At 35.0% G+C, this 27970-nt stretch overlaps 1 protein-coding gene and 1 long non-coding RNA gene across 4 annotated transcripts in view; one reads left to right on the forward strand and one right to left on the reverse strand.

The window, feature by feature from the left end:
* Positions 1–27902, forward strand: part of LOC147835544 (uncharacterized) — a 30641-nt gene extending 2739 nt beyond the window's left edge. The window contains exons 3-4 of the long non-coding RNA XR_015497723.1: positions 23977–24551; positions 24639–27902. This is a non-coding gene — a long non-coding RNA (uncharacterized LOC147835544). The remainder of the gene's footprint in view (positions 1–23976; positions 24552–24638) is intronic.
* bcar3 (BCAR3 adaptor protein, NSP family member) overlaps positions 1–27970 on the reverse strand; it is a 153889-nt gene that overhangs the window by 53895 nt on the left and 72024 nt on the right. For 2 of the 3 annotated variants that reach the window (XM_087263752.1, XM_087263753.1), the window contains 2 exons: positions 23835–24171; positions 10767–10806 (listed from right to left, as the gene is read on the reverse strand). In XM_087263752.1, coding sequence (XP_087119878.1) covers positions 10767–10806; positions 23835–24171 — 377 coding nt within the window. 3 annotated transcript variants of the gene reach the window in all.

Consider the following 27970-nt stretch of genomic DNA (forward strand, 5'->3'; position numbering starts at 1 on the left):
CAGTTTAGGAAATGCTTTCAATAGTATCTGGCCTATTCACCTTATTCTTCATCGACAAGCGGGTGCAGCCATTTGAATCTTTTTGGCGTGAGACTTCCGGTCTCATTCAATTCCATTCATTTCTCATTCCATTCATGCTCGTTTCGCTGTTTGATGTTGCAAACTGATATTTCCTTATTACATTATTCTACTTGGTCTGTATACTAATGCAAACATTTGTTTGTAGAGCAAGTAGTTTGACCGTTTTCTGCCGTTTATTATTCCTAGCTATTTCTCCCATAGGCGACTGAATCGGAAGTTCTTAGACAATCGCGAAAACAGGCGCACTTCCGCATTTTAGAATAAGGTCAATAAGTGGTGTGGATTTTGTCACGTGACTGCATTTTGGTTCTTTGTGGTGTGAAAAAGACCCAAAAACGGCAGAAAAATGCTACAATGTATGATTTGTTGCCCTTGGTCCACACCAAATTAACTGAACCACAGATGTGTAAGCACCCTAACAGACACTTGCACCTGTTTTTGCACATTTGCACCTGACACCTTCTTACAATCACTCTATATCTATATTAAAGAAACGTGCATTTATGAAGTGTGCTTCACAGAGTTGAATGGGCTTGACAAACCACCAGTAGAAACACTCTTCTCTCTATAAAAAACACTTCCTCATCCTTACTCGAGCACTTAATTCTCTGAGCACTAAGTTTGTTTGTATAATTAACACTTCTTGTGTGTATTGCTTCTTCTTTTTGAATCACTAAATGCCTCCTCAATTGTAAGTGGCTCCGGTCAAAAGCATCTGCTAAATGACAGTGCAAATGTGAATAAAAACACTAAATGTATCTAAATTGATATACAACAAACAATTCATATAATGACACAGTTTGGAATATTGGAATTTGTGAAATGTAACTGAAATTCATACGGTATGTTTGTTTATTGTTAACCACAACAGACCTAATATTTTCACCCCAGGCTCATTGGAAATATGTGCCTCAGCCAACAGTTTTTCTAAATGTGAAATAGGTTACTAATATGGTACGTTTAGTAATACGTTTCAGACACACATACAACTAATAGCGTTTTCAAAAGAAAATAGAACAGAAAAAAACAGTTGACTGACATCTTTATCACTTTTCTTCCTCCACAAGTGTCAGCAAGTGTATGTGTGTATGAATCAGTGCTGATGGTGTACTCTAACAGTAAGGGTGGTTCTGTCAGTGTCCCCATGTTTCGTGTCTCTCTCATCATTTAAGGGCCGGAAAAAGCCTCTGAATGGTCCTTCTCGGGTCTGTCTGTGTTCTCGGTTGTGTTCTGGCTGGAGTGTGTGTTCAGAGAGGGTACAGGCCTGTTAAAGAGGTCTTTCTGTGGGCTCTCGGGGCAGCAGATCCCACAGAAAGAACAGTGCTTCATTGTTCCTGTAAAGCTCTTTCATGAGAGCTTAGCAGCTTACTGAGGAACTGTGTGTGTGTTCACCATCAGACCATCAAGAGTGAAAAACTATAAAATATGTGTACATGCATGTGTGTATGATTTGATGTGGAAAGAATGTATTGTTTCACTTCTTATCATCCAAATTATTCAGTGTTTTTATGTAGCATCCTGCAGAACTGTAAATTAGATGGTAATTATTAACGTTTATTTAAATGTTAAAAAAGAACAAAGATTGCAAGAACAAATTAGTTTTAGAAAAAAATAACACTAAAATTAGGACACAATATATTTATGTAATAATATGAATTATTAGTAGTGGTGTAACGGTTTGGATCACATTATGTTTTGTTTTTTTTGGTCACAGATTGGACCCTTTTTCGGATCAGCCAAAAGGGGAGGAGACAAATCTAATTTGCTTTTCGTTATTACAAAAACAGTACTGCAAGACACTTTTGGTTTTAACAAACAAAACTTAGAACCTGTAATTTTATTACAAATAAAATAAAAGTATTTAGAAATAAATTCTAAAATATTCAGAACTGTAAAAAATTTACCGTAACTATTACTGTTGCTGGTTACGCTTAATGTATAAATCTGACATTATAACTATATATCACTATATATAGTACTATATATCATCATTTTATATCACTTATAAAACTTCATGTTTCATTGCTAGACGGATCAATTTTGAAGAATTATTCAGTGGCATATTTTTCATGGCTGGTTGTGCCACTTATTTGTTAAATCATGTAACTGCACATGATGGTTATTTTGATCTTTACCATAAACATCAGTGGTTTTATCTAAACTATAAACTGTTATCTCTTGATTTTTGCATTTTTCAAACACAGATTTGAATACAGCGATTCGAAAGATTAATAAACATATGCAAATCCACCATCATTCATGATTTATGTTGTGTGGGTGTTGAGATCCCGATCTTTTAATGATTAATCGTGCAGCTTACACTGAATGCATTAATGCAGGCCAAACAATAGTGGCAGAAAACACCTTTAATGAAATCCACCACATCCTGAATAACCTACCACAATTTGCTACCCACTGCGACGCAGTGGCGCAGTGGGTAGCACGTTCGCCTCACAGCAAGAAGGTCGCTGGGTTGCTGGTTCGAACCTCGGCTCAGTTGGCGTTTCTGTGTGGAGTTTGCATGTTCTCCCTGCGTTCGCGTGGGTTTCCTCCGGGTGCTCCGGCATTTGAAGTATTGTAGGTATCACCACTGTGGGACTTTTTTGTTGTTTGTCTTATTTTTCTGTCTTATTTTGACTTACTTCCAAGTCTACCCCTGCTATATGTCTGTTCTTTTCTTTATAGCTGATGCATAATTTCCATCCATACTCCAAACATTTATCAACTTCTTCAATATTAATAAATGTTCTAGTCTGATCTCAAGTCTTGGCAAATAACTGAGAAAACACCACTGTTAAAGGCCACATTTTTTATGATGTCATCAGAAGAATTCTTGCAACGTATTTTATTATATAAAAATAAAAGACACTAAAGTACTTTGATACAAAATATAAACCCATTTTCATTGACCATGTCAAATACAAATTTCTAAATACTATTTTGTATTTAAAATATGTATTTGAAATACTTGTATCATAAATACTGCCCGTCCCTGTTGATGTTCTTATTGAGCATTTTGTCAAGCTGTAAACTGCTTTTTGTTTCTGATTCCTGCGAGAACTCCTACTACGAGTCTGAATATTTATCTTTTAACTTTTTTGTTTACTAAACATATATTTTCACATTTCAATCAGTCTCAGTAATCCCAATGTTGATGATTTTTATATCAGTGTAATATTATCTGTAACGTACCTACAGGCACTGATTTTCTTCTGAAAACATCAAATTTATTCCCATGTATGAATTACAAAAAGAGTGTGTGATTCCTAAATCATATCCGCAGATCCCCAAGGAGACAGATTTGACTCCCACCCTTGAAAAATTGTATAGTTTTAAACATTAAGTCATCCAAACAATTTCCACCCCTCAGATCATCTTTGATGATAGCAGCTCCAGTTTCACAGCAGAGAGTTGCCAGTTTCTGCTTCACACGCAAGTAAAAGAATAAAAGCTTGATGCTGAATAAATCATGTCATCATAGCTCGACACTGAATATGGATAAATGATTTGTCCTCAGTTGTCCTGATGCCTTACTCTATAGGTATTTAGTTTTATGTCCTGGGGTTACAGATTGTGCATCAAAGCTAAAGTAGATCAAAACTCGACTCTTCTGTCCCCTAAAAACAAACAGTAACAGCGCTCAAACCCACTCGGGTCATCTGACTTCAGGAAGTGATATCAGCACGTAAGGTCTTGCAAAATAATTATCCCATATTTTTGATGGTTGGCTTCCTGTTAACTTTGAAAAAACCTTTCATCAGCAGGTCGTCAAAAATAATAGGTCGAGTCTGTAAAAGCAAGAAAACACAACGGTGGCATGCAAAACTAACCTGTCAAATGATGAACGAGAGACAGAATCAACCTGCTGTTGTACAAGAGATGTTTTCTTTCACATCAGCAATAAATTATAGACAGACATTTCTCAAGTATGGTTTTATGGTGATAGATATGTTAATGGTTAGACGGTCTTTATCCTAGGAACAGTATAAAGTGTCTCATTTTCTTTTCTTTTTTTTATCAAAGTAAACAGGTAATGACAACTTTATATCTCACGATTCTGACTTTTTCTCTGCCAGCTTGTCTCAAAAGGATGCTTTTTCTTCTCAGAATTGTTCTCAACAATCTCTGATTGTAAAATATTGATAATTTTTATTTATGAATATCTATCTTTTTTCAAATTTTCATTGACCCATTAACTGAGGTTACCTTGAATTTATTTTATAATTTGCTTCTATCATTTATTTTATAATATTAATATATTTGCCTGTACTCAATCCTTAGAGTCTATTTGAGTAAGACCCAACTCTAAACATCATATTCATTTATATCCAGTCTAGTGTATTCTATTAGATAAGAAGCTAATTTAGACTGACTGTGTGGATTAAACATGAGCACAGATCTGCATGAGAAACGTCTATTACTCAGACACTAGACAAGTAGAGACGCAGGTGTTTGTTAAACACAACCCTAGAAACTCAACACCGCTTGAAGAGGCCAAACTGAGGTCCAGCTTCATTCATCCAGAGGCAGAGAAAATAGGATGACTTACAGTACTAAAACTATAGCCAAAACCTGTACACAGACACACACAGGTGTGATGAGGACTCTATTGAGTTTGTAAGGGTTTAAACTGAAATAGTGTAGCGTAGGGATTTGTTTCAGCTATTGATGCTTGCATACAGATGGCCACACATTAAATAAGCAGACAGTTCTGAGGGCTTCCTAATATAGAGAATAAAGAGCCAGTGTATGCAATTCATCTTGATTGAAACATTTCTGTGTTATTCCCCTCGGGATGTGTTATGTCATCTCCTATCTAGTTCTCTCATGACTCTTTCTGATTGGAGGAGGAATCTCATAAATGTCTGCATCATATTTCAATCCAAAAGAAAAAAGGGTAAAAAATATTTGATGATAATCAAGGATGTTGTCCCATTCAAGCGTTTATTTTATAGATTGTGTACAGGCACAATAAATAATTTAGTACAATAATGTTATAGTGTGTTTATTGGCCATATTAAAGTGTGAATGCAAGTCATATTTAAGTTAGGTAACAGGTATTTTATGACCTTGTGTGCGCATATATTTATAATTGAAGTCAGAATTGTTAGCCCACCTTTGAATTCTTTTTTTCTTTTTAAATATTTCCCAAATTATGTTTAACAGAGCAAGGAAATGTTCACAGTATGTCTAATAATATTTTTTTCTTCTGGAGAAAGTCTTACTTGTTTTATTTTAGCTAAGATAAAAGCAGTTTTTAATTTTTTAAAAGCCATTTTAGGGACAAAATTATTAGCCCCGTTAAGCTTTATATTTTTTCCGATAGTCTACAGAACAAACCATCATTATACAATGACTTGCCTAATTACCCTAACCTGCCTAGTTAACCTAATTAACCTAGTTAAGCCTTTAAACGTCACTTTAAGCTGTATAGAAGTGAAATATCTATTAAAATATCTAGTATAATATTATCTACTGTCATCACTGCACAGATTAAAAAAAATCAGTATTAGAGATGAGTTATTAAAACTACTATGTTTAGAAATGTATTCTTTCTGTTAAACAGAAATTGAGGGAAAAATAAACGGGGCAAATGACTCAGGGGGGGCTAATAATTCCGACATCAACTGTGTGTATATACTGTATAGATATAGATATTCAGTCATTCATTCATTCATTTTCTTTTTGGCTTAGTCCCTTTATTAATCTGGGGTCACCACAGCGGAATGAACCGCCAACTTATCCAGCATATGTTTTACGCTGCGGATGCCCTTCCAGCTGCAACCCATCTCTGGAAAACATTCATACACTCTCATTTACATTCATACACTTCAGACAATTTAGCCTACCCAATTCACCTATACCGCATGTCTTTGAACTGTGGGGGAAACCGGAGCACCTGGAGGAAACCTACGTGAATGCAGGGAGAACATGCAAACTCCACACAGAAGTGCCAACTGACCCAGCCGAGGCTTAAACCAACGACCTTCTTGCTTTGAGGTGATATATATATATATATATATATATATATATATATATATATATATATATATATATATATATATATATATATATATATAAATATATATATAAATATATATATGTATATATATATAAATATATATATAAATATATATATGTATATATATATATATATATATATATATATATATATATATATATATATATATATATATATATATATATATACTGTTTTTTTTTTTTAAGGGATGTAACAATATTGTAAATACTGTCATACCGCAATAGTAATTTTTTTCAAAATTACCGTAGGCGCATGACTCAAAAAAACTATATTTCTGAGAAAAATTTGCTCAGGCGAATGAAGCGAACGGGAGGTAGCGGGAACTACAATTCCCATCAGCCTAGGCGTGGCCATCATTCTTTGCCGTCTGTTGTCACTACAGATCCAGTAATGCGGAAATGGAGTGTGTTGCTAGTAGCGAGGAAGAAAAAGAGCTGGAAATGATCAAACCTAAAGCGGGTTTTAAATCGGATGTGTGGAAGCATTTCGGTTTCTTTCTAAAAAGATACGAAAAAGGAGAAAAGGTGACAGATAAAGAAAAAAACAATATGCAGGCACTGCCAGACTGTGGTGAAATATAAGTCGGGGAATACGACTAAAAACAGTCATGGGGACTACAGAACACAGCACACTTGTTAGATTGATGCAGACATTGACTTGTACCGCAAAGAGACCTCTATCTCACTCATGGCTTGTCCTCTCAAGTGGTGGAAAGACAATGCACAACGTTACCCACTGCTGTCAAACTTGGCTAAATCATATCTCTCTGTCCCAGAAACCTCAGTCCCAAATGAGAGGGTTTTTTTTTTCTTTTGCAGGGGACATGACCAGAGATCCCAGCTTTTACCAGAATATAGTTATATGATAATTCTCCTAATATTCTCCTTAAAAACCCATCTCTATCTAAGTAAGTGAGTGGGTGATTAAATGTTGAATGTAATGAGTTTTCAACAATACTAAATTGAAACTTTATTTTTTTACATGGTTTAATAGTTTTTTGTTATTAAAATTGAAAAATTGAAGTTCCTGTTTCGAAAATTACAGATAGATGGCTAATTTGTGTCATTGATATGTTCAGTGCTAAGGTAAATAAACACTTTTGGCACTTTTTATTGAGTCTTTTCATTATTTTTGTTTTTCCTGTAAATTATTCAATAAATACCGTACCGTGCCATTCATATCGAGGTATTATCGTACCTTAAAATTCTGATACCGTTACATCCCTAATATATATATATACACTGCATACAATTTTGTACTCTCATCATGGCAAAGACAAAATAAAAGATTTGTTAGAAATAAATTAAAAAATGATTCATTCATTTTCTTTTCGGCTTAGTCCCTTTATTAATCTGGGGTCGACACAGTGAAATGAACCGCCAATTTTTAAAATGTGTTAAAAAATCTTGTCTGTTAAACAACACAACAGATTTTTTTTTTTTTAAAAGAATAAAATGTTCACAGGAGGGCGAATAACATTGTCTTTAAGCTTTTAGAATGTATAATGGCCTTTTTATTTATTTTAGGGTGGACTTTGAGGTGAATATGACACTAGCCTATTTTTGTCAGCTTGTTGTATTTTCTGACTTTGAGACTGTATACTGTATATTCAGTACTACAGTACTGTCACAGTCCAGCTGCTGTTGACTGTGTGTTTGCTCTGCTCTGCTGTCAGTGTGAGGTAAAGTTTGTTCTTCACAGAGAGCTGCTGCTGCACCTCCAGATGAGTGAAAGGCTGACGGATGGTTTCTCAGCAGACTGACAGAGCTGTGTGTGTGGTGACAGCACACTCAATACAGCTGATCACAGTGGAAACACTCACTCAGACATATACGCCAGCCCGTATCGCTCATCAGAGTCGTAAGCGCTTTAATACGGCCGCTTTGTGTGATGGAGAGCTTTCATAAAGGCTGGATGAAGGAAATAAAGCCTTGCTCTGCTGGAAAAGTCAAGTTTGTCATTTGTTCCTCTCGATACTGTAATTGAAGCTACATGCTTTGCTTGCAGAGCCTTGAAACATCAGCAGCTCATTTCCTCCTGATAATTGTGGCGGTTTAATTGAGGATGTGTCCAGAGGGGCTCTCGCACAGTAGGAAAAGCACAGATTGTCTGATCTTTATCTGAAAATTTTGGCTGTGGAGTTTCCTGTGGTTTATGAACGATCTCTGGCTTTAAAGTTACACACGTCTGACGTCTGAGGTTTTGTAAAACTGTCATTCCTGACTATCTGTGGTGGTGGATCTTTTTTATTTTACAACTATACTTAAAGGTGCTGTATGTAAGTTTTTGACTCTTCTAAAGCATGCAAATATAATATGTTTGCAGATATTTCGGAAACATGCTAACTGAACATTCTAGATTATCTGAAAAACAATGCTGAAGTCAGATATTCTGCTTTGAAAATGTCTGTTACATGCCAGAATGCTGTCTTTGTTTTTGTTTTTGTTTTAACCCACCCACTGCTGCTTTAGCCAATTATATTCCAGCACACCGGGTTGTCTTGTTGGAAAACCGTGTATTTCATTCATTCATTCAGAAAGGCTCTCATAGCATGTGCCTGTGACTGAAATGCGATCTCCGGTGGACGATAGCGGACAGTGAAATGAGACGCAGATTCAGAGTTCCACATGAGGTTATTAATTAGCAAATAATAAAAATATTACAACACATGAGGAGATTTGCAGTGATAAGCAATATGGCTGTTTGCACAAGATGAAACACAGCAGAAATATAAATACAGCCATTCAAGAGCACAGAATATGCCCTCACTCACGAAATTGTAAGATTTATAATCTAATAATACATATTAAAACTCTTTAAGATTATTAAATGTAGATGCTGAATCACTGATGCTGTATGTGTTGGTTTTGAGTCTAATTTTTCAAGAACTGAGGTGAACTATCTGCTGCTGCTTTCAGTAGTATGGCAATAAATGTGATGTAAAATGGCATTCAAACTCACATTATTAGCACTTTACACTGAATAAAGCACATGAGGTGTACCTGAGGGGATCATTGTTTTATGTTCTTCAGCTGCAAGAGATCATTTTTCTGTGTCTAAAATATCAATTTCAGGTGTTGGTTAGGACAAAAAGTGAGTCTTGTGAGTCTACCGTTCATGGCTCACTAATTCAAATGATCTGCTCTTAGTGAGTCTACTGTTCATGCATCACTGATTCAAATGATCTGCTCTTAGTGAGTCTACTGTTCATGGCTCACTGATTCAAATGATCTGCTCTTAGTGAGTCTACTGTTCATGCATCACTGATTCAAATGATCTGTTCTTAGTGAGTCTACCGTTCATGGCTCACTGATTCAAATGATCTGCTGTTAGTGAGTGTACTGTTCATGGCTCACTGATTCAAATGATCTGCTCTTAGTGAGTCTACCATTCATGGCTCACTGATTCAAATGATCTGCTCTTAGTGAGTCTACTTTTCATGCCTCACTGATTCAAATGATCTGCTTTTAGTGAGTCTACTGTTCATACCTCACTGATTCAAATGATCTGTTCTTAGTAAGTCTACCGTTCATGGCTCACTGATTCAAATGATCTGCTGTTAGTGAGTCTACTGTTCATGGCTCACTGATTCAAATGATCTGCTCTTAGTGAGTCTACCATTCATGGCTCACCGATTCAAATGATCTGCTCTTAGTGAGTCTACTGTTCATGCATCACTGATTCAAATGATCTGCTTTTAGTGAGTCTACTGTTCATACCTCACTGATTCAAATGATCTGTTCTTAGTAAGTCTACCGTTCATGGCTCACTGATTCAAATTATCTGCTCTTAGTGAGTCTACCGTTCATGGCTCACTGATTCAAAGAATTTGTTCATAGTGAGTCTACTGTTTACTGACTAAAGTGATTCTTTTGTTCATGGCTCACTGATTCAACTGATCTGTTCAGAGTGAATCTACTGTTAATGAGTGCTTTAAGTGATCTGTCCATACTGCTTCTTCTGTTTATGGCTCACTGAATCAACTGATCTGTTCAGAGCGAGTCTCCAGTAAAAAAAAAAAAAAAAACAATGAATTGCAAATTGATTCATTAAAAACCAAGTACTTCAAAACACTTAAAAAGTCTTTATTCGCTTACTGGAGGTAAATTATATCAGTAGTTTTACTCAAGTGCTTAATTTGTATACTTCATCAATGACTGCTGACATAATCAAACAACACTGACTACCTACTGTAGACAGGTCAAGGATAGAATGCTTACGTTTACTAAACTTCATGAGAAATGCAACGAAAGTATTATTTCTGCAATGCGCTTAACTCTAATCATTCCAAACAAAACATCAGGAAATGCAAATGTTTATAAAACAAAGATAATCATTCCCACTGACTGCTGCACACCATTATATCTGATGGAAATCCAAGTATGCGATGCAAAACGTATGTTTACAAAAGTCTCAAAAGTCTTCAACATCCATCACGCCTGACGTTTCTGTCCTTCTTATAGACTCTACACTTTCAAAACTCCTTGAGCTAAATAGTATTGAATGTCTCAGAGTTGAGGGTTGCTCTATGATCATCTCTTGTCTTCTACAACATTTAACATCATTACCTCATGCTTCGCCACCGGCTTTTTTTTTTTTACCACAACTCCATTTTGATAATGGTAAAAAACTGAAGCCTTACCTTGACATACTCCATCGTAGGGTCCATTCCTGCGCTGTTCCTGCAGGAGAAAGAAAGAACTCTCTTCAGCGAACACATCAACTCTCCTTTAGCTCAGCTGACTGTATAACTGTACGTGTGTGTGTGTGTGTGTGTGTGTGTGTGTGTGTGTGTGGGGCAGGCTGTGTGCTTGACTGCAGTGAAGTGCCTACCAGTCCAGCCCCGCAAGCCTGAGGTCATTACACCACAGTTTAGACCACAACATGTGGACACAAACACCCACCATCCCCCTAAACTCACAACTACTTCCACACTAATACAAATACGCAAAGTGCATTAGAGATTTAAGCAGATAATAGTTCAGAGACCGTACATGAAGTACAAAAAAAACGTATAGGCTTTAAAAGAGAAGTAGAGGGAAAAAAGGAAAGGTTAAGCGGTTAGAGATGAGCATGTCTGGAGGCTTTCAGCGGCTCTCATGTCTCACACACAAACACACTCTCTGTGTGACTCTCCGGATTTGTGCTTACGTGAAGATTTAAAGCCCAAATTCTAAAGGATTATAGCCAGGAAAAGGGAAATTAATTCCTTGAGTCCAAATTTCCCACAGGGCTGAAAACAGCGTCAATAAACAGTTCAGTGCAACCCTTTGGGTCAGAAACAAACTTGGAGGAAACGCAACACACATGAATACACATAAAGATCTGAGTGTGATGAAGTAATTACTACAGGATTATTTTAATATTTGGTATTAGAAATGTGTAGAAATTAAATTAAAGGTATCTTTTGTGTGTTGGTTATGTTTACTTTGAATAAATCAATATAATAAAGTAAATAAACCTCAGCTTTCTAATATCATGCTTTAAAAATGCTGGGTTGTTTTAACCCAAATTTGGGTAAAATATGGACAAATTTAAAAATTTGGTTAAATCTGCGGTTTAAATGTGATTTTAATAAAAATGAGTTTCCTTATCTGGGGTGCGTTTCCCAAACAACAACATACTGTAACTCGCGGCTGAACTGTTAAAGTACGATGCATCGTTTGGGAAAAGAACGATGTAGTGACAAGTGTTTCCCAAAACCCATAGTTCCTCTGTCGCAGAGGAACCCGTAGTTTCTCTAACGTTTGAACCATTTTAGTTATACCGTAAAATGTTTATAATGAAGTAGGGTTATAAGGAGGATATGGTTTATTATTATTTTTTTTTAAAGTCTATTTTTTTCAATTTGACACGTTCAAACCAATGCAGAAATCTTATAGACAGACCCATGTCATATACAGATACATTTCTTAAAAAATAACCTAATTAAAACTATTAACATATGCTATATTTTTGTTTTCACAACCTTTGGAGATGTAACAAATTCCACTTTTAAATAAAACGTCACCCATAGATTAATCAGGAGCCACGGCTGTGTTCAAAATGGCATAAATGTGCTCTACGATGGGAACGCAATTGTCAATATAAAGATTGCTGAAACTGAACTTTAAAAATACTTTGAATGCAAATCACATCTAAGAGAGATGACCTTAATGTTTTTTTTACATTTCATGTTAGAATGTTCTAAATGAATAGAGCATAGGGGAGAAAACTGGGAATAGAATACAATCAGGAACTATGCTTCTAACTACAGCTCCTGAGGTGTAGTTGCAACTGTACAAGTTTGGGAATGTTCGTTGGAACGATAGATTTGGGAAACACCAAAGCAACGAACTATGTTTGTAACAACGGAACTTGCGACCTTAGTTGGCTAACGATGGTTTTCTGAAATGCTCTGCTGTTTGTTTTGTACATATTTTACTCAAATTTGAAAATAACCCAGCATTTTTAGAGAGTAGTGTTCCCATCATGCATTGCAGTTCTATTTCCACTGTTTTATCATTGAGCTTGTAGTTAACTGCAATAACTTGTTTGTTTCTTTACCATTTTCTACTTGAAATTACACATTCATACCTTTAAAAACATTGATTGTTACCATCATTGTGAATCATGTGCCAAGTTTTGAGGTCTCTGTGATTGGTTAAATTCTATAGGCTCAGTTTGAAAAGGTAGCCCTATATACGTTTCTGGAGATTGCGAATTATGTAGCCAGAAGTACGTATAGCAGCATTTTGTCTTTAAAATTAACACTACGGGGCAGTATGTCGCCATTCCTTTTCGCAATTACCTTCATATGGACGGACTTCCCACTGTAATGTACGTTGGCGGACTTGACAAGCAGAGAGTTGACCACGATGGTTGTGTTCGAGTCTGGCAAAGATTGGTTCCAGAAAGCAGTAAAGACAAAAACCAAAGCCAAAAAATAAAATAAACAATTAAATAACGGGGAGAATGTGGTAAAATCTGAAAAAACTTGGTAAAAACCAGACAAGGGCTTTTTCTTTTTTTTAAATTGCTTTTAAAAACTGTCATTGGGTTTAGGAAAGAGGGTGATTGGGTCAATCTGTGATTTTGAAAACACTGTTGGTTGGGTTTAGGTAAGAAGGAGGGTGGATCATTCGATCGGTCAGTCAGTCAGTCAGTCATTCAGTCGACAGCGGCCTCTGAAATATTTATGAGAGAACAGCAGGCGCGAATGGCACTCATGAGAGAAATTTGAAATCTGAAAAAGCATACACAGCGACCTCTGGTGAATTCGAGAAAACAAAAACTGCAAAAAAAAAAAAAAAAAAACATACCTCCTGGGACGTATTTGGTGCTCTCCAAAACTGAATATTGAGGTATGTTTTCAGAATGAGCTTGGGTTGGAATTCTTCATTATCATACAGATTGTAAAAAGAAATTGAATGTTTTGCTTACATAAATATTTTTATATAAAGCATACACTTTTAAAAAAAGGTCTTAATTCAGTGCTACATTGTTTGAGTAAAACTTACAAAGAGTGCAGTATTGTTTTTAAAATGTAAATTATCCCAAAATAAACTTCAAATGATAAACTAAAAATGACTAAACAATGCTACTTTTCCTTACATGAAATTGACGCAAGAAATCTGTTTGCAAAAACCTGACAAGTTAAAAATATGTACATTTTAGTAATTTATTTTATTACATTTTTGTTAGTGCAGAATCAACAAAATGTAAAGAAAATGGTGAGCTCTCTTCCCCCCTGTGGCTTTAAGCTAGCGGTCTACATGAGACTTACCCAAACTGCAGAGATGGCCCTCGGTCAGCACTGCATTTTATTTTGTTTTATTTAGATTCTCAATGCAGAAAGCAGGAAACACGGTGGTAAAGACTGGAGTCACGGAGGAGGACCGTTCCACAGCTCAGCTTTTTCTCCATTTAGATCTGTCCACCCTCTTTCTCTCTGCCTTCAGCCGGAGTCCCTTTCATCTCAGCTTTCACAAAAACCTGACTTTTCTATATGCCTCTTTCTTTCTTGCATTCTCTCCAGCAACTGTCTCACTCCCTCAGGGGAATAAGGCTAGCTTTCAGGTTCAGTGTGTGGAGGTGGCACCTGGGGTGAGAGCTCAGATATAGAAAAGCGTCAGATATCTGGAAACATGAGAACGTTTGAGAAAAATTCTTGGCTTGTTTGGTTGCTCCCACTTTTAAGATCTATCAAACTTGAACTGATTTCCTATTTAAAGTCTGCTGGAAATCAAAACATACAATGTTTATTTTGTTAGCTCTTAAAGTGAATAATTGTTCACTACAAGATAATCAATTTGTTGTTTTGATAATCTTCAATTAAAGACCATTTGCTTCTGCCTTTAGAGTGGCAGTTCAACTTGAGGGCTTTTTAAGCACAACCCTCCTGCCATTAGTTTGCTATGAGGGAATGACGTACACAAGAAAGCCCTGCCCCTACTCAATATTCAGTTTCAGTTGGAAATGACCCTTCTCGGTTGTTTGATTGACAGGTGATCCAGCCAATCATAAAGCAGATATTCTGTGTTCCGTCACTGCACACCACTTTCTCAAACACACAACCAGACTGGATGGAACAGGCAGAGTATTCACCATTTTCCTGGTGAGTGCACAAATTGATAGAGGAGTGCGGAACTGATACTGAAAGCATGTCGAAGATTGACAAAAGGGGTGGGGCTTTGTGAATGGTCAAGTACATCAACATATCGAAATAAAAAATTCTCTAATAAAAGTTGCTACTCATGCTAATTTCAAGTTCCCAATGGACATTGAGAAGGAAGCTAATCTTGAGGCAAGAGGTCACGATTGAAAGCTTCTGAACCCTCTCGTTGGTGTGCTAGAAGAGGTTAGCACTCCCACGGGTCGACCCAGAAGTGACTTGAGTTTGGGACCGAACATACCATCTTGTCCGCAAAGAGAGGGCATAGCATGAGGACATAGCCTCAGGAAAACATCCATCTCCATCCCGGACTCGCTCTGTGCCAAGCCGCAGCTGTATTGTGTCTCAGAGCGGTGATTTGTACCTTGCCAGTTGAAATTAGAAAGCTGAGGGAGGACATGGAGGTTTAGGAAAGGGCCAGGCTATTATTGGTTTCCAGAAACAGATTTGTAATGTTTAAGCCACTGAAGAGGCAAATGGGACATTTAACATGCAATGCTCCCAAAAAATCAGTCTCTGAGGTCAAGAACTCACCCACACAAAGAAAGACATGAATCAAAGGCAGTTCACAGCCAAGAAGGCAGAGGCAGTGCAGCTCGGTCAACACATAGCAGCTTCACTGGGGTTTATGCTAAAGCCGCGGATTCTGCTCTATTGATGTGGGTGTTCTTATTAGTGTAAACTGTGATTTGTGAGAATTGGCTAAGAAGTGTCTGCTGAAATCTTTAAAAAAGGTCATGTTTTTAATGGTGATAGATTGATCCAAGTTTAAAGCAGCAGCTTTCAAACATTTTCTATTACATGTCTTTATATATGTTATAGAGATGTATCTGTCTGACGGTCTGCCTGCAGTTATATATATATACATACAGTGTATTTGGACAGTATTCATAGCGCTTTACTTTTTCCACTTTTTTATGTTTCAGCCTTATTCTAAAATTGAATAAATTCATTTATTTCCTCAAAACTCTACACAACACCCCATAATAACAATGTGGAAAAAGGTTTTTTGAAATTGTTGTGGAAATTGTGTAAAAATGTTGAAAAAGTGTAGCACTATGAATACTTTTCAGATACAATCAATCAAACAGTCGGGTCGGTTGGTCGGTTGGTCGGTCGGTCGGTCGGTCGGTCGGTCGGTCGGTCGGTCGGTCGGTCGGTCAGTCAGTTAGTCAGTCTGTCTGTCTGTCTGTCTGTCTGTCTGTCTATCCGTCCATGCATTCATCCATCCATCCATCCATCCATCCATCCATTTTACGTCTACTAATACTCAAATGGACCATCAAAAAAGTGTTACCACATTTACTTTTCTTTTTTTGCATATCTTTATTTATAGGCAATATATGAATGTTTCCCAGATATAGGTTGCAGTTGGAAGGGGACCTGCTGCTTAAAACATATGTTGGATAAGGTGGCAGTTTATTCCGCTGTGGCGACCCCTGGTTAATAAAGGGAGTAATCCAAAAAGAAAATGAATGAATGGATGAATGAATGAATGAATGAATGAATGAATGTTTTACAAAACTGCCATATAGTTTTTCTTTTTGCTTTCAAGCTGAAATAAAATTCTTAACAATAATAATATTATTGCTCATTGTGTGCCTTAAACCTCTAAATCCTCATGCAAAACATCTATACCCCTCTCTCCATTTCTTGCTCTCTTTCTCTCTCACACACACATAAACACTATCTCTCTTTTAAGCTGTCCTTCAACCAAAAGCCCATACCATGAATACCATGAACAATACCATGAACTGTACTTCAACTTAATTCAATTCAACTGTACTTCACTTAATTTTTATTATTATTATTTTTACAGCTAAATTTCTTCTTGTTATGTAGAGTTTGAGTTAGTGTCTGGACTTTCTGTAGTAATCACAATTAGTGTGTAAGAGAGAAAAGAGAGTGTAAAAGACGTCACATCAGCAGAACTGTGTGGTTGACGGAAATCCTTTGGACCACCTGCTCGTCTGAATGGAATGTTTGGGTTTCGTTGAGCTTAGCAACCCTAATGAAGTTATATAACATACATGACCTGATGCCTGCCAGCACACACCGGCATTAATATCATCACTGCTGGTCATTTAAACTCGACTAGCAAGAAATCTAGTTTTCATGGCATTAAATTATCGTAATAACCAGTAGATTTAAATTTATCAACTTGTAGGTTTAAATTACCCACTAATATGACTGATGTTGGCGACAGGGTGGCGCAGTAGGTAGCGCTGTCACCTTACAGCAAGAAGGTCGCTGGTTCGAGCCTCGACTGGGTCAGTTGGTCTTTCTGTGCGGAGTTCATGTTCTCCCTGCGTTCGCATGGGTTTCCTCCGGGTGCTCCGGTTTTCCCCACAAGTCCAAAGACATGCAGTACAGGTGAACTGGGTAAGCTAAAAAATGTCCGTAGTATATGAGTATAAATGAGAGTGTATGGGTGTTCCCCAGTGATGGGTTGCAGCTGGAAGGTCAGATAAAAGATCAATAAAGGACTAAGCCAAAAATAAAATAAATGAATGAATGACTGATGTCTTGAAAGTGATGTTAAACATTATGAAAGGTAGATGGCACTGTCTGATGACATAATATGCTGATATGACTTTAATATACAAATATGTTTATATTCTGGCTATAAAATTACACTTTAATTTATGCTTTATTGAGGAACAGCTTTTTCCCCAGAGCTGTCTCCCTTTTGAACTCTGCCCCTCACTGACCCTTTTGCCCCCTCATACACCCCCACACTCTCCTCATAACTTACACTCCCCATAAACACGGCATTATTTATTATTTGCACAATTAATTTGCAATTAATTATTTATTTACTTTTGCGTCATGCGCATTAGATTTTGCGGCTAGATCATTAAAATAGAACCCTTCGTGTGGAAACTACAGAAGAATGAAGCTTTGAAAAGGAAAATTACCACAACTCTTTGGTCATTTTTTGAGTGAGATGCTAACGGTCTAATCTGATTCAATGATCTATGCTAAGCCAAGCTAAGATAAGTTGACCTGGAAGCCTGGATCTGGAAATTGGCTGAAATGGAAAAGAAAAATTGAAGGTTCCTTTTATGCCAGGTGAGAGCAAAGAAACACCTCTATCAAAGCAATGTAGTGATGAGTGAGCAGAGATTTCTGTCAACAACTACAACAGCTTTAATCAGCTTGAACAAGTAAATCAAATGACACTGTTGTTGCTCCTCAATCATCTCTTTCATGTCTCATTCTCTCCCTTTGTGTCTCTTTCTTTGTGCGTTTCTCTCAATCTCTCTTCAAATCTGTCTTCCAAAACCTCTTTCATCTCTCAATCAAGCTATAAATCTACAATCCTCACTTTAACCTGTAAGGTTCCATGTGTGTGTGTGAGTTAGAACAGCTGCCTCACACATGCAGGTAGTAAGTGCTTAACTCATTGATGTGCTCTTGTTTTATAAAAGATAAACGTTTCAGTTCTTGCGACAAATATCTACCAGCATTTTATCGCATATGACGACTCACCTGCAGACGGAAACACTCAAAGCGGGGAAGCATTTTCCAGAAGGTTGACTTTAATCACAGTGCCATCCGACTCTCCAAAGCGGATAAATCTAATACTGGAAAAAGTCGTCCAGGAAGCGAGCTAGTTATTGCTTTTCGGCTTGATTTAATGTCCATATTACTTGGGAAGTGTCAGTGTTGTAGTTTTCTCTGTCTCTCTCTGTCTGTAATGTTTATGTTCTACTTACAGTATTTCTCTTTTCATGTGTCATGCAGATTCGCAGGGAGGTGTAGTTATGGAGACTGGGTCGCTACGAGAGGTTGCTAACCCTGCCGGTGGCTTCTTTTGTGCGCTGTGGGCATTTTTCACCTCAGATCTCTCAGTAAGCTTTGTGGCTGTGAAATAGTAGTCCAATATTAGGTAACCTTCAAATGTCAAGCAACAGATGCGGCATATACTGGTCTTACAGAAACCCAAACACACACCTACACCTTCACTGACACACAAACACACACTGTTTTTATAAAAGTGACTATTTAGTCTATCCTTTGCTTTTCCTCTTGTGCTTCTGGTGTAATATATGGGTTATCAGTGTTGTGTCTTTTGGTCTGTGTTATGGTTTTTCTCTTTCCACACTAATCGACTATTTTATTTTATTTTTTAATTTTATTTTATTATTTTATTTTATTTGTTCATTTAATTCAATTTTTTCATTTAATACAATGTTTTCCTTTTATTTTTCAATCTTATTTTATTTTATTTCATTTTATTTTATTTATCCTTTTTTATTTTTCCATTTTGTTTTATTTTATTTTGTTTTATATAATTTTTTCAGTTCTTTTTATTTTATTCTATTTTATTTATTTTTCCATTTTATTTTATTTTATTCTTTCATTTTATTTTATTTTAGTTTTTTTTCATTTATTTATTATTTTTTATTTTATACATTTGTTTATTTTATTTTATCATTTTATTTTATTTTTTCCATTTTCTTTTTATAATCAAATTAAATTTTTTTCATTATTTCCATTTTTTTATATTTTACTGTATTTTTATTTTGTATTTTATTTTATTTTATTTTGAATCTCCTTAAATAGGATAGGATAGATAAATTATTATTTAAAAAATATTGTAAAAATCTAAAAAAAGATTTTGCATTCAACTCCTGTAAAAAAATGTTTTACTTTTTTCCATCTTGAAAATAAAAATTACTTTCAAAATGTTATGTTTTAATAACTCTTTTTAATAAAGTTTCATTAGACTCGGCTGCCATTCATTAACATTATTTTTTATTTGTAACAATATCATGAAATATTAAATAACTAATGTATTTATCATTGTTAGTAAATGTAAATGCAAAGAATGGTACATTATTGTAAAAGCTCATTATGATTTCATTAATATTTAATTTATCAGCAGTAAAAAGTGTTTTAATCATTCATTATTTTTAATTATTCTTATTTATGTTTATTAGAAAAAAAGCAAAACTTGCTTTTAAAACATTTACATATTAATATTATATTACAAACCATTTTTTTGTATTATTTACATACCAGATATTTATCTAATTTATGTAAAATATAAAAAAAAAAAACAGCTGGACTTATGAGTTTGGTAATTTCTAACATTATTAATAAGAAAAGAATCCTTTTAATAAGTAAAACAAAATCTATTTAAGCAAATCAGTTTACAGTATTTTTGGTGCTGTTTTGTGTCCTGTTTATGGAAAGTGTCCTCTATAATCCGTAACAATGTCCACAAAGACAGACATAGATTACTTCACTGTATCTTCCAGGTCTTTTATTGAGGGTGAGATATATTACCAGTCTGCGTAAATAAGGGACAAACACAAACTGCTTTGTTTCTAACTGTGATAAGATCAGAAAGCCATGAGCACGATACAGTCAACAGGCCTAGAGCTATGGCACAGAGACGCTGTAGACAGTGAGAAAGACACTCAAGACACAAGCAAAAGAGACAGAGACAGTCCTGGACATGAGATTGAGCCAGTGGCAGCTTGTATTTTCTGATTATTATCTTTCTTGTCCTATTTTTTTAAGTAAGACAGTAAGGGTTACATGATTGGAGGGCAAAGAAGGATAATTTGGTATGGACTGCTCTGTCGTTCAACTTTTTCTTCTTTTTTAAAATTTACTCAAGGGAAAGTAAAAGTACACATTTATAAACCTACTTAGTAAATTACAATTCCTGAGAAAAACTACTCAATTACAGTAGTTTTAGTATTCGTAATTTGTTACTTTACACCCCTGCCAAAATGTCATTTTCATTCTCAGTATGTCGTCACTAGTTCAGTTTTAGATCTTTTTAAAGAGTCTGTGCAAAAACTAGGCTAATCGGCTGTTGTGTTAACCTTGACCTTAATCTTGACTTTGTATTTGAAAGCCTACTTTAATGTAACAAAGGGATGAAAATTCTGTAACAGTTTACTCCCCCTTTACTTGTTTCAAACCTTTATGAGTTTCAGTCTTTTGTTGAACACAAAAAGAGATATTTTGAAAAATGCTGAAAAACTGTAACCAATAACTGGTAATGTGCTTAAAATAATAGGTCAACCAACAATTTTTAATTTACTCACGATATACTCACTCTCAAGCAGTTCCAAACCTTCATGAGTTTCCCTTTTCTGTTGAACACTAAAAAAAGCTGTAAACCCGTAACATTTACTTCCATAGTGGGAAAAACAAATATTATAAAAATCAATGGTTACAGGTTTCCAACACTATTCAAAATAACTTTTTTAGTGTTCAGATGAAGAAAGAAACTCAAGCAGGTTTGTGGCGAGTAAATGATGACAAAATTGTCTGCTTTGGGTAAACTATCCTTTTAAACTCTACATGTTAGTGTTATGGTGGGTAGCACAATCACCTCACAATAAGAAGGTCGCTGGTTCGAGCCCCAGCTGGGTCAGTTGGTGTTTCTGTGTGGAGTTTGCATGTTCTTCCCGTGTTGGCGTGTATTTCCTCCGGGTGCTCCGGTTTCCCCCACAAGTCCAAAGACATGCGGTATAGGTGAATTGGGTAAGCTAAATAGTCCTTAGTGCAAAAACATATGCTGGATAAGTTGGCGGTTCATTCCGCTGTGATTCATTCCCTGATTGACTGATGTGAATCATTCCCTGATTAATAAAGGGACTAAGCCGAAAATAAAATAAATGAATGGATTTTAGTGTTATGGCTGACCATATGTGTTCAGTATTATCTAATGCACAGTGTTTAAAAGTTTCATGCTGCTGGAACACTGAAATCTCCCCTAATGTGGGATGAATAAAGGTAAATCAATCATTTAGTCCAATGTGTGTTTTAAGTTATTGGCGAGGGAGAATTGTGATTGTGATTTTTATTATTATTATTATTATTATTATTACACACAAAAAAAGTTTTGCTGCTTATTCAAATTAGTCAAGAATACAGAATCTGGTAACCAGTGACTTCCACAGTACAAAAAGTGTGTATATACATATGTGTGTGTTTATATATATATATATATATATATATATATATATATATATATATATATATATATATATATATATATATATATATATATATATATACACACACACATATATACAGGGCTTGACATTAATTTTTTTTATCACCAGTCACTGTGGCTAGTAGATTTCCAACATTACTAGCCACTCGCCATTTTCCCTAGCCACACTTTTCTTGTTGGGAAAATATGTTTTATATGCATAAATTTGACTTTGACATGCTAAAATGACTTGATTTAGATGATGTGTTATGTCCACATGCCTTCTCATTCATTTAACTTCTTGTGTGCATTGTGTATTAGCTTGCTCAGTGTGCATGAGCAAATGGGTTGTGTCACAATGCAATCAGTTTTTATTTCACACAACTTTTCAGGGCTCAAAATGAAGAATTTATCAAATTAATCTCTGACCACACCAAATAAGTATTTTCTTAGCCGATTTTATTAATGTGTCAAAACAAGGAAAATATAGCTTTATAGGTTCAATTTTTAATTCAACAAAACTTTTCTTTAAAAAAAACATTAAATTTAAAAAATAATTATTGTCATAAATCTAAAATATGCATAGTAATCTCTCCTTGCCAAAAGTCCCAGATCACCAGTTAACTACACATACACGGGAGTAATCTCCCATTAAAGCAATGTTATTGTAAAAAAGTATGTAATTAAACCATATTAACAAAAATGACTGTAAGCGAAAGAAAGCAGGTGAAGCATACCGTGTTTGAAACAATATTTGCTTGGTTTCTCAACTTTTTAATAATAATGGTCATTTACTCTCTTATTCTGAGTTCTTAAGTAAATACTGCATTCCTATAACCCCACGAGAGTTTGCCATCGTTATGGACGCAATTCCCAGTGGCACTATTACCCTTTTAAAAAACTCTCTTCATTCTGTTCTCCCTGTTACCTCATTAATTAATGCATGTGAAACAGTGATTGGGAAAATTTGTTTCTCGCATAACCCTTCTCTCAGAAATAGAAAGATTCGGCATCTTTTTCAGAATGAAATAACTTCTATTCCACATGTCATATTTCACTGGAGTAATTTATTTTATGACATTCCTTGGAAGATTGTGTGGTCTTTACCCAACAAATTTCTAATTACAAATAAGGTTAAAGAGGTTTCCTTCAAATTGCTACATAGAGTTTATCCAGTGAATGTTTATATTAAAAAAATGCTTCCGGAAAAGGATCCCCTTTGTTCCTTTTGCAGAATTCTAGATGAATCTGTTGATCATCTTTTTTGGGAATGTACCCATATTAAGATTTTTTGGAAAGAATTCAGTTTATTTATATGTGTATCTCTTTTATATAATTTTTCTTTGTCATACAAGGATGTTTTATTTGGTTTTTATCATGTTGATAAAGTTAAAGATAAATATTTTCTAATAAATCTGTTTATTTTACTAGCAAAATTTTTTATACATAAATGCAAATTTTTGTCTGTAAAGCCCCTTTTTCTTATTTTTTGTAAAGATTTGAAATATTATTTAAATACAATCTCTACCTCCAGCAATGTTAAAGCTTTAAAATCCGTAACACTATGTGAATCTTACAATATTCTCTCTTTTTTATAATAGATGACTGTATTGTATGTGATCTTGTAAACATCACTGTGACCTTGCTTTAAATTTAAAGTGCTTTTTGTAATTTATATTCCCCCTGGCATATTCTTTAGTTTGTCATTTTGTTTTGTTCTGTTCTCTACCCTTGTTGTTAAAGGTTTTGTACCTTTACTGTATATTTTTGTATTCTTGTTGAACGCTTTAATAAAAAAAAAAAAAAAAAATACCGTGTTTGATAATGAAAGGATGATCACGTGCACATGGTTAATTTAGGCCTTTTATTAATCTGTTCAATGAAAGCAGTGACCGCTGCTGCTTACAAAAGAATGTGTATTTTTTTTATCTTAAGCTCTTTTATCTTGAGACAACTTAATTGTCTTAAATATTCAATTCACTCAATTGTTAATAGTTCACTTAATGGGTTTGTGTTGGGACAGTATAAATGAATTGTGAGGAATCCTGCATTTTTTTTACAATGTTGGAAAGGCGATGTACTATATTGTTTACCTTGATTGTTTCCGGTCTGAGCAGAAAGCCTGGTGTTCTTCGATGATGTTGTGTATCAGCGGTGACGGTGGCAGGCGATGTCGACCTGGGTATGGCGCTGCTAAAGATCCTACATTTCCATTCACCTCCCATTGCTTTACAGGGGAACCAGTGGTGGTCTTCTTCTTGCGAGGCAGTGTACCGTGGATGGAGATGCCTTGGTATCCACTGACTGGCATCTCGGAGAGCTCCGGCCGTGAGCTCAGCAGATCCATGGAGGATGCAAGCGGACACTGACGTCCAACGTGCATATTTCTGGGCAAACTGGAAAACCTCCCTTCCGCCATCATCCTCAGCTCTGTAAGAACAGCATAAAAGGCTTCATTCATACTTATATGTGATATAGAGTTAAAGTCAGAATTATTAGCCCCCCTTTGACATTTTTTTCTTTTTTAAATATTTTCCATATGATGCTTAACAGAGCAAGAAAATTTTCACTGTGTGTCTAATAATATTTTTTCTTCTGGAGAAAGTCTGATTTGTTTTATTTAAGCTAGAATAAAATCAGCTTTTAAAATTGTTTAAAAAAACATTTTAAGGACAAAATTATTTGCTCCTTAGGCTAATTTTTTTCGACCTTCTACAAAACAAACAATGGTTATACAGTACAATAACTTGCCCTAACCTGCCTAGTTAACCTAATTAACCTAGTTAAACCTTTAAATTTCGCTTTAAGCTGTATAGAAGTGTCTTGAAAAAGATCTATTCAAATATAATTGACTGTCATCATGGCAACGAATAAATAAATCAGTTATTAGAAATGAGTTATTAAAACTATTATGTTTAGAAATGTGTTGAATAAATCTTCTCTCCGTTAAACAGAAATTAGGGAAAAAAATAAACAGGCATGCTAATAATTCAGGGGGGCTAATAATTTTGACTTCAACTGTATATAGTTGATGTGTATACAGAAGTGAATCATTTCTTGACCATGTATACATCATACATTCTGCTGACTGGACATACACTGACAATTTAAATGAAAAAAAAAAAAATTGTGAAAAGATACATTGCTGAACCAGACTTCCATTTCAGAAGGACTATTCTAGTCCTTAAACTAGAATAGTACACACCAAATGAGTAATTTACAGTAAAACAGTAAACTGAATCATTATTAATGTAAAATAAAGCAAAATGCTTAAATGTGATAGGAAACAAGAAAAAACAAGAAAAAAAACATTGACTCAGATTAAGATATGGCAAATTGCTGCAAAGCCTTTGAGTTTTACTCAACTCAGAAAGAAGCCTTACAATGTAAAGTTGAGTCAATTTTTTATTTGTTTTTTGCAGTGTACTAACTGTTGTTTAACTTGTTGATAAACTTTTTAAACCAATAACAGAGTTGAAATTTTCCACCATTTTGTGCTAACATCAAACAAAGCATCACATGGCATGTCTAAAACAGAATTTTATGTTATTTCATCATGTTATTGTAATTAAACACTGAATGAGAAATTCACTGAAATATTACATTAGCAGAATTGACAAGTAATTACTATTGATGTTTCCTAAACATCCAAATTAATCTCCAAATGAATAAGAGAACAATAATGACATGCCTCAATACCTTCCAGGGTTTCCCACCAGAGGAAGTGACATCACTTGGGGCAAGCCATATGCTTTTTGCCATTGTTTTGGCTTTTTTATTTTATAACAGAGTTGACCAGAATGAACATAGGAACAGACGCAAAATGTATTTCTTTACTTTTCTCAGTAGCATTATTATTTTCTTTACATTATTTTAGCTATAACTTGATAATTTGTATTTCTAATCAAAACTATTCTGTTGTTTTTAAAAAATAATACAAGTTTCTAGGAGAATAAATTCATCTAGGAGATAAATGTAGCTGTAATGTTAGAATCACCCCTACACACCGCTATAGAACAAAATAACAGACCATCGCTTTCAGAGCAAAAAAATTCAATATGTCAATACAATACTGTCTATTTTGCAAACATATTTTATCTGAAAATAATATTTTATATTGACCTACCGGCATTTTCTGCAGTTAAATACTTGAAGTTATACCACTTGTATTTGAGATTTTTAAAGAACTGTTGTCAGTAGTTATAAAATCAATTCAAATCACTTTTATTGTCACACTATCAGCAACATGCGTACTATGATGAGTGAAAAGCTTAGGTTCTGGCTCCAGATAGTACAAAATATAACAACATACTCAAAAAAACAAAACAATACACTATTCGCAATGTTGACATTAATACGTATTGACAATAAATACGTTAAGAAAAACACACATGTAGGCACAGATAGACAAGTGCACAGTCAAAAAGGTGTGCACATAGTTTGACTGTTGGTGGAAAACTATTGTAGGCAATATTGTTTTAAGTAGGGATTTTGTTAAAGTGCAGTGCATGCTACATCTTTATGGTATGCAGTGATAGGTGTAGAAAGAGTTTTTGTAAGGTGTGCTAAGTGTTCTCCAGCCTGATAGTCTGTAAACACAATTAAACATTTTACTGAAAACAAACAATCCAGAGAACCAGTAATACCTTTGAAATGGTCTCTGAAATTTTACAGAGCTATAAACATTTATTTTTGCCCACAATGCTCATTTAATGGGTTAAATAAGGCAAAAGAAATAGCTCTTTAATGCAACTAGGTAACAATTGCTGTTTGTTTCCCTAACAGGAAGATATTTATATATTACAAAAAATAAAAAAAAACTGTATTTATACCTATTATTGGCAACAGTGAAATGTAAGTTGGTCTTATTTATTCTGGCATTCCTTTAGGTGGTATCAACAGCATTCATGCAAAACCTGATGCCAAGTGCCCTTTGGCACAGGTGAACTGGATGGCATTGTTGTTTTATTTCCCTGTCTCCTGGCAGCAACAGAGAAACAGAAAATAGAGACATCTCTCTCAATGAGAGGGAACTCCGTTCAGTCTGACCACAAGAGAAGCAGATAAGATCTTCTCTTGTTGTCTGCAAACGTATGTTTACTTCAGCATTCCTCAGCCGCACGGAGACCGCTAATTGATGGAGTGAAAGTGGAGACAGATTTTATGGACTTATGGATGAGCTAAACTTGAAGGCATCGCTATTTCTGTTGTTTTCAAAGAGAGTAGAATATAAACACTGCCATTATTTACTTAATCATTCAACTCCCAATCTTGTATGCCACAATAATACACTTTCTATCAAGCCCATGCTCATAATGAACTCTTTATAATCAAGCATAACAATTCTATAAATCGATCTACAAAAACAACAAGATCTATAACTTTATTATAATAATGACAGTTAGGTACTTTTAGAATAGTTTAGACTCAGACCCAACTTTATTATCTCGTTTAGGGAAGCTAAAATTGCAGCAAGGTGCCATAATACAGGCTAAGTTCCATGAACACATTACCAAAATATTATCACAAAACATACAATACATAATTTTTTTAGATGCATCTCCCTCCCCGCTGGACTCATTTAATGACTCTATGGCCACCATTATAAAATTATTTCTAATTCTGTTTTTCCTGCAAATAAGAACTCTAAAACGACGTCCTGACAGCAGCAGCTGAAACACAGAGTACAATGGGTGATCCGGGGTGCACTTATTTTTGTTGACACTATGGATCTTTTTAGTTGTTTTCCCATTATTAATGTACATTAGAGATTTATGTGACATCTAATGTTGATAAACAATGTTTATTTAATGACTTTAATTTAATGTGTGTTACCATACTGGTGTTTAGTAGCTATGTGAATGACACTGAGCACCTTCTATACACTGATACATTTTTCTGCTTGTAGGAAAAGTTGTTTGTAATGACTATTGGTTCATTATGTAACTTTGTCATCAACACATGCATATGGCTGTGTTAACGTGCCTGTATAACAAAAAATGTGTAGATGTTGGTAATTCAGACATATTACCTCTATAAATTAATGAATTATGGTAGTTTACTTTAAAAAATTAGATATTACTTTAACGGGTTGAACCCTTATTTTTAACGTTGAAATACTGGCAACCACAGCTTCACGGATTTATTTTTTATAGTGTATCTTTTATAGATACATTTATAGAATTGTTATTAGGGATGTCCTGATCAGGATTTTTTTTCCCTTGAGTCG

Source organism: Danio rerio, chromosome 8 (assembly GCF_052040795.2).
Source record: "Danio rerio strain M-AB ecotype USA chromosome 8, GRCz13ab, whole genome shotgun sequence".
Lineage (NCBI taxonomy): Eukaryota > Metazoa > Chordata > Actinopteri > Cypriniformes > Danionidae > Danio > Danio rerio.